Genomic DNA, 8,582 nt, shown 5'->3' with positions numbered 1-8,582 from the left:
CACCCATAGTCACACATTTTGGGCCTGTCCTAATAAGCGTTTCTATGTTTTGACAGGTACTATGAGTTCCTCCCATAAGAGACGAAACACCAGGGCCTCTGCTAGTGGTCCAGGAAGCTCTTCACGAGCTAGTGTCCAAGCTAGTGCAACTCAGTTCGATAGCACTCGGTTCGTCTCTCAATCAGCGGAGACAAGGTACAATCAGAAAGCTGCAAAAAAGTTACTCCATGAGGTCCATATCGATCGGACGGCATTGGTGAAGGAGTGCCCAAATATGTTTAATGAGTTAAGGAGGTGTCAGCTGGACATCTTCTTTGAGGTTCCTGAGGAGGCCAATATTCAGCTAGTGAGAGAGTTCTATGCAAACTTGCCAGAAAACGAGAATGAGGTTGTGACTGTGCGCAACACCCGGGTTAATGCTTCTATAGAGGTCATCCGCAGAGCGTATCCCCTCCCAACATTCACGGGTGACGATCATTACATCATGTCTCATCGCCTGAGGGTTGATTGGGACAGACTTCATGAGGTAATCTGTATACCTGGCAGAATGTCCAAATGGGTAGCACAGCCGACGACAATACACTCACAGTCTCTTACTTGGGAGGCAAAGTGTTGGCTCACGTTCATCAACACCCGTCTGCTACCATCCAGCAATACCACTGATGTGAATGGGCCACGGGCAGCTATGATCTACTGCTTTATGACTCACCAAGGGTTTGATGTCGCCGGATTCCTCCATGATGAAATGTTCATTAGACGGCGCTCACTGGGGGTGTGCAGACTCCGGGAGGGGCCCCTTACGGCCCAAGCGCAATAATAAGCCATCTCGTTGCATCAAAAAGGCCCTTGACCTCATATCAATATCATTATAATACTGCTGCGGCGTGCAGCCCGATCCCATACTCAGTCCAAAAATCACACAATAGTATAAAAATATCCAACTCTAACTTCATTTAAAAATATTAACTTAATTTCTAATTTAAGAAAATGGCTGAGATTTCAAATACAGTATTAAATACCAGGACTGAGTTCAATATCTAGAAATATGGTAAGAAACCAGTAAAAATAATCCCTGAAGGATTCAAGTAGTTGGCACGAAGCCCAAATATGACAATTAATCCATTTTTATAAGGATATCATAAAACTACAATCAATTAGGTAGTAATTTTATTAAGCGGGACGGACCAAGTCACAATCCCCGACGGTGCTCTACCCCACGCCCGTTATCCGGCGTGCAAGTCACCTCACATAGCACTACATTATGCAAATTCGGGGTTTCAAACCCTCAACACAGCATTTACATTTATTACTAACCTCAAGTCGGCCAAGGTCCTAGCTTGCTATGCCCTTGCCTTTCGAATTCACCTCTTCGTGCGTCGAATCTGACAAAAACCAAAACGAATACGTCACAATATGCTAAGGGAATATAACCCAATCGAAAAGACTCGAAAAACATCGAAAATCACGAAGTTGGCAAAAACCCGAGCCCCGGGCCCTCAACTAAGAATACAAACATGATCCAATACCTTATTCAAACTTGCTCCAATCATCAAAACACTTCTAACAACACTAAAACCATCATTTCTCATCGAATTCAAGCCTAAGTTTTTCAAAAACTTCCGAAATACGCATTCGATAAAAAATCCAACCAAATCACCTCCGAATGACCTGAAATTTTGCACACACATCCCAAATCACCTAACGAAGCTACTGCAACTCTCGGAATTCCATTCCGACCCTCGGATCAAAATCTCACCTGTCAACCGGAATTCGCCAAAAATACTAACTTCGCCAATTCAAGCCTAATTCTACTCCGAACCTCCAAAATCACTTTTAATTACACTCCTAAGTCACAAATTATCCCCCGAAGCTAACCAAATCATCGGAATTCAAATCTGAGCCCTCTAACACAAAAGTCAACATCCGGTTGACTTTTCCAACTTAAGCCTTCTTAAAAGAGACTAAGTGTCTCATTTCTTATCAAAACCACTCCAAACCAACTCTAACACATCAAATACCGATAATGAAACATGAAGAAGCATAACATGGGGAAAACAGGGCGGTAAGTCACGTGACGACGGGTCGGATCGTCACACTTAAGGGACTATATGTGCCAGTTGCACTAAGTGCCACCCTCACGAGTAAGGAATTTCGTTATCCTTGGTACAGAAGGATTACCGCAAGGCGAGTAAGGGTCATTGATGATGTGAACAGACGCAAAAGATGAAGAGGTAAAACATATATAGGTAGATCGTTATAGCTCTGAATCTTAGTACTCCCCTAAATGGGGGAATATGGAGTGTTGTGGCATTAAGTCAGAATTTAGTGGTTCTAGTAACTATGGAATGGTAAAGGAAGAATGCGATAAAAATGAGAAAGGGATGAGATTACACTTATTCAACTCCTACGTATATGCTACGATTCCAGAACATTACGCAAGCACGACGTCAAGGAGAGGAAGTAAGGGTTCCGGCCCGGGATGTTATTCTTAAATAAGGAGCCAGTACGAGAGATAAGTTAAGACAAAGGAAATAAGCAAAGAAAAATTACGCAGAATATTGATATGAGAAGGGGCTAACGAGTAGTTATTAGTTGATTCAGGAAGAGGGCCAGCGAGTAGTTATTAGTTGATTCAGGAAGAGCCTAGTTATGGCTAGACCAGAGGTTACGGACAAATCAGCAGATCATGCAAGATAAATATAGTAAAACCCAATACAGTAAATTCAGCCTCGCAGTTATGACATTGTAATATTTGAGATATATTCAGATAGGATTTAGGATAGTTAAAGGTACTGTATGAGTATTACGGAAATAAAAGAGAGTCCTACTGGGAAGACAATCAAAACCTTAGTTCAGAAGCAACTGTACGGGCACATGAGTGTGGAGGTAAGTAACTAAGGATAATTACAGATGAGTGCGAACATCAAAAAATCTATCAGGAATACGATGTAATAAGATCACTACTTTACAAGAGTCAGAGGGTCCTCCCTAAGTACTACAAGGAAAGACTAGCTGAGGAAGTAAGGAAGAAGGCTTGAACCTAGCTAAGCTCAGTGACCTAAAGAGGAAATGTTCTTATAACAACAGTCTCACAACAACATTGTATGCACTCTATAGGAAAGTGGCACCTACCGTGGCAAATAAACGAGAAGTAAAATCAGAAGTGATATTCAAGATCATATGAGTTGTATGGAATTCCAATATGTGTGGGCACTAAGGTAAGCTAAGTATGCACACAACAAGGGGGCAGGAAGATCAGGAAAAGTAACTGCTTACATTTAAAGAAAAGTGAGAAGGAACGAAAGGAATTATTCGATCAATGATCCAGAGTTAGCTACATTATAAACGCACTCAAGATTTTGGAGTATTATCCATGCAGCGTATATGTTGACAACCATACAGTCGTAGAAGCTCCGGTATAAGTTATAATAAAGAACTGAGTCCATGTCATAGACAAAGGATTGAGTTGTTAGAAAATTTTATCATGGATATTCCATAGCGTTCATGAAGGGCTAAAGTAATAACTAATATCATCAGCCACAGATCGAAAGATAGCTCAAGCCTACATAAAGGTTGATCAGAGGGAAGAGGAAATTAAAGAGTTACATCAACTAAGTAAAGCAAGAGTCTGATTATTGGACCCAGAAGATTATAGAAATCATGATTGAGAACATAGCAGAATCACTCTTAATATCGGAGGTACAAGAGAGACAGTACAATAGCCATATTTTATAACGGCTCTACGATAAAGCCAGTTAGAAGAGAACGAGCCTCACAAGAAGTCAGAATGAAGCTCCCATCGGATGAGTTTTTGGCAAAAATCATCCTTAAACTATGGCCCAAACCAAGGGTACATCCTTGTGTTACCCTAGTGAACAAAAATCATCCCTGTCCTATTTAAAGAGCTGCAAGAAGCATTCTTCCGTTAAATTTTATCACAAAACTAACGGCATCAACAAACGAGCATGCCCAGCACGTGCCTTTTCCCCTAAATTTTCCAAGATTGTCCCTCACGCCCAATCGTCTTCCACCTTCGCCAAAAAGACTTCAAACCTGAGCAAAAAGAGATGTTAGAGCTATTTCTCCACACCTCAAACAAGGTAAAGAATCAATAACCACCGGAAAAGTTAAAGATTTTCCAATTGTATTTCGATTTTTGATATTTCTCAAACTAAATTTCTTCATTCTTAATGTATCTGGCTTCTCACTGTAAGGATTTCTTCATCATTTTTGTTGCAAAGAGATTACTGCATTTTCAAAGGACAATTAGAAGTAACCAAGTTTGATAAGTCAAGGTGTCCCTTACCTGTTTGATGAAATGCCGGAAACATTTTAATTTATTTCTTTTCTCGTTCTGGATTAGAGTAATTCCAATATTGCACTCATAATGCCCCCAAAAAATATTGGAGACGAAGATGTTAGTTACCATAGATAACTACATTTTCTGCCCAAAAGAAAAAAATTAGCATGTTGGTTTAGTTACAAGTTTATATCAAGGGCCATTGCATTTGCGAAGATATTTACTTTTTTTTGTTTGTTTTTTGCAGCAACCGTAGAATCTAATATAAGATCCTTCATGTGATTCAAGAACTCTCAAAAAAAGTGGTTGATCGCGAAGCAAAATTTAAAGAACTCCCACGAAAAGTGGTTGATCGCGAAGTACAATTTAAAGATTGTTATGACAATGAGAAGAAAATTGCTGAAGTTGCATATCATGGTTAACCAAGAGCATCAAATAGTCTTAAAATTTGAAAGAATGGAGATCGAGCAAGTTAAGAATTCATCTAACTTTCCATTGATAAAAAAGAAGTTGTGTAAGCCATCACTGGAGAACAACTTGATATCATGTTTGTGACTTATCATTTGTATTATGCACAGAGATCATGGTGCTGCAGAGCAAATTTGAGCAGGATATGAAGCGGATACAACAGTTGAGGGCTGCAAGAAAATTTCAGCCTTACTGAACAAAGAGAAAATCTCCAGAATAGCATTGTTATAAGCTAACGCAAAATACTTATGGAGAATGGGTTTCAAAAATTGTTCAGTTCATTCTGTTTCTTTAAAGAGAACAAGCTTAACTAACAGCACAAGATAGTTGATAAAGTTTTATGACATGACTGTAGATGAACTATTGTTCTTGTATGTAGTTTCTAGTTTTGGTTGTTGTTGGTAGATGCCCAATTGTTTTGGCTGAAGCGTATGCTTCATGTGTCAGCTGATTTTCTTTTAATATATTCCTAAGATTGGAGAAATAAAATATAATGGTATCTTTTCTTACATAGCATTCTCTCTTTTATTTATCTTTATTACATAGACTTCCTATTGAGCCCCTGACTTTTGCTAAGTTTAGTCAGCAACTAGGAGGTTCTAGCTGCCAACAATTTGGTGGCAGAAGTTTTCTTTACCATTAAAATGGCTCTAGGTTGGCCATCTCACATTCCTTTTTCAGGCACTTCTCTGTTTGTACTTGGATAATTTGTTTATGGACTGGCTTTCGACAAGTAAAAAGTTAAATACTGAAGTAAAAATTAATCCTATTTCTTTTCCATACACTACAATAGTATTGATTAATTAAAGATAAAACCAGCAGCATTATATTAACATAGAAATCAGAAAATCAAAAGATCCAAACACCAACAACACGAATTAAAGACAAGAAAATATCAGTATTTCTTCAATAAAATAAGGAGGCACAATTCTTCAACAATTGTCGCCTTGTTGAGATGACAGAAAGATGTAACTTTGTTGGATAACCTGCGATGTACCTCTTCTAACCTGAAAGAACAAGTTAAACGCAAAATATGACTCTCTATATTTGTAAATTGTAATGAAAGTAACTTAAATAAACTTTTACCGGTAGTTTTTCAACATTATGAGAACTTGTTGCTCCCTCGGTCATAATGGAGTCCAAACTACAAGGGTAGTCCGATGGATGAATTTCAACAGTATTTAAGGAAGAAGTGCACGTTCTACTGTTATGGCCAGGTCTGCCACATTTCTTACAATCAATTGGTTTTTGTCTCTTTTTTAACTTCGTCCTACTAGCTCCTGGCTCATCTTCTTCTTTCCTTCTTAATTTTTGTTTTCTCGCTTTCTTCTTCTTCTTCAAGAGCCATTCATAGGCAATATGGAAACTTCATAAATTTTTCTATATGTTTCGATCATCAACATAGTCTAGAACCTCATCCTTTTTCAACCAAATAGCTGATATAGCATGCTTACAAGGAATTCCTGAAAGTTCCCATTTCCTACAGCTGCATGTTTTGTTATATAAGTCAACAGCCCAGGCGTCACCTTCCATAGGCCCAATGACTTCGTAATTCCATGTGTTGACTTTTTAGGAATATAACTAGCAGCATCCTTCATAGTTTTGGCCAACGCCTTCTTGATAGTAGGACATATGTCACCCAAATTCCATCTTTTTAGCTTTCTCTCTATTTGAATTAATTCTGGCCATGAGCAAGTGCCTAATAGTCTCTAAAAGTTTTAGAATTGGTTTATCTCTCGCATCAAGAATAAACTTATTAAACACCTCACACAAGTTATTCAACAGAATATCACACTTGGGAAGCGAAGAGAAATGTTATCTTGACCATTCACTAGGCAATTTAGTAGAAAGCCACTCATATGCATCTTTATCCAATTCAAATAAATCAGCCATACAAGCATCAAACCTGTCAATAGTTCTTGCTGAAGCTGCCTTCCAAAGAGCATTTTTTAAAGCCATGCCACTATACCCAGCTCTCTTGAAATTGGTATGCAAATGTCGCACACAAAATCTTTGAGAAACGCCGGGCAACACTTTTTCAAAAGCTTCAAGGAGTCCTTTTTGTTTATCTGACATAAAAGTCCACAAGTACTGCTCTTCAATTTCAAGATCATTCATCAAATAGGTTAAGAACCATTGCCATGTTTTCTTATTTTCCTTCTCGACAACTGCATAAGCTATTGGAAAGATGTTGCTATTTCCGTCCAAAGTAACTGCCGACAGTAATTGTGCCTCATACATAGTACCCTTAAGCCAACACCCATCGACTCCAACAATTTTCCTACAACCAGCCTTGAAACCAGATTTACAAGCTGCAAAGCAAACATAAAATTTTTGAAAACTCATCGGCTTGTTAGGAGTTTCATTTGGAGTTAGTTTCATGAAAACAGAAGTCCCAGGATTGCTTCTAACAATTTCATTGCAATAATCCCATAATATACTAAACTGATCATTTATATGTCCATCGACCATTGCAATAGCCTTTTCCTTTGCCCTTCTTGCTTGATGCATACTCACATGCAGTTGTAATTCTCTACTCACCGTATCTCTGAATTCTGATACTTTCCAAGTCTTATTTGATTTAATTCTATCAACATACCTCCTTGCAATCCAGCTAGCATTGACACTTCATTGTTGTAATTCCATCCAAAACAGGTATGCTCGGACTCAAACGTCTTTATTTGGAAAGATATTGTGTCCCTTTGCATTAGTGAGCCCAATATCTTCCACTTACATCCAGGCTTTCTGCATTTAGCCCTAGATCTTTCTCTGTCATCTTTAATCCACTCGATTGACTTTCCTATTGTGGCTTGATTTGCAATCACAGCTTCTTAAACTCTTTTTTATTACCAAATATCATTCCCAACACTAATTTGGGATTCAGAGCATCAGTTTTTGGGTTGTGTTTGGGGAAGTCACAATCTTCATTTTCAGAATCACAGTCACTATTCAAACTCTTTAAATCATCAGAATATACACAATCCGAGTCACCTTCCTCATTCTGCATCTTTCTTTGCATCTCTTCACTTACATAATCTTGTTTTTCATTATTTTTTCTATTTTTTCCATGTATACTGATCCCAAAAGATTCAGCTGAAGGATCAACAATTTTGGAGAATAATATATCATCATCCTCCAAGGTATAATCAGAATCTTCAAAATCACCATCATGAGAATCATCACTGTTTGCTCCTACATCAATTGTTGGCAAAGAATTCATTTCCATTTCCTCGTGATGTTGATTTTTATCACCATAGAAATCCAAATGTTCAAAATATATCTCAACTACTCTCTCCTTTGGAACGCAAGTAGCAACTCTAGCAGCTTCAGTGTTGCTACCAACTAACCGAACCTTATAAAGGTCTAAACCATACTTGTACCAAAATACCACTGACTCCTTGTCATAACCACATTGCTCGGCCATATTCTTAAAATCTGATAGATTTATCGTTGTCTCATTTACATAGTCAAAGTATTCAACTTTTCCACCTATGTAGCCTCTTGTCGGAGTTCGCACAAATGATCCACCATGGTGTACTTCAACTGTGAAAAGTGAGGCCTCAGATATGGGATCTGCACATAAATATGAATATATAAAGCCAACAAAGAAATATTAAAATAGCAGACTTCTATATCAAACAAAAAGTTATTACGACTTTGCAAAATCTGTAATATTTGCATAATTTAATGTGAAAGTTATTATGCATATAATACTAAATAATCACTAACAGATAAAATATTCAATAACAGAGACTTAAAGGTCTTGAATATCAACAATACCATAGTTGGGTGTAGATGATCGAAAATCGAGCCA

The 8,582-nt window shown here is 38.0% G+C and overlaps 1 protein-coding gene across 1 annotated transcript; it reads right to left on the bottom strand.

Annotated features, from left to right (window-relative positions):
- Positions 1-5,571: 5,571 nt before the first annotated feature.
- On the bottom strand, positions 5,572-8,209 carry LOC109216544. Its single transcript, XM_019380705.1, has 2 exons — positions 5,855-8,209; positions 5,572-5,775 (listed from the first exon to the last, which is right to left on the bottom strand). The coding sequence occupies exon 1, from the start codon at positions 8,190-8,192 to the stop codon at positions 7,590-7,592; it is 603 nt and encodes a 200-aa protein (XP_019236250.1). The 5' UTR covers positions 8,193-8,209; the 3' UTR covers positions 5,572-5,775; positions 5,855-7,589.
- Between the last annotated feature and the right edge of the window lie 373 nt (positions 8,210-8,582).

The sequence above is a fragment of the Nicotiana attenuata genome, unplaced genomic scaffold (assembly GCF_001879085.1).
Source record: "Nicotiana attenuata strain UT unplaced genomic scaffold, NIATTr2, whole genome shotgun sequence".
NCBI lineage: Eukaryota > Viridiplantae > Streptophyta > Magnoliopsida > Solanales > Solanaceae > Nicotiana > Nicotiana attenuata.
The sequence above is the reverse complement of the archived record's forward strand: the minus strand, read 5'-3'. Positions and strand labels throughout refer to the sequence as shown.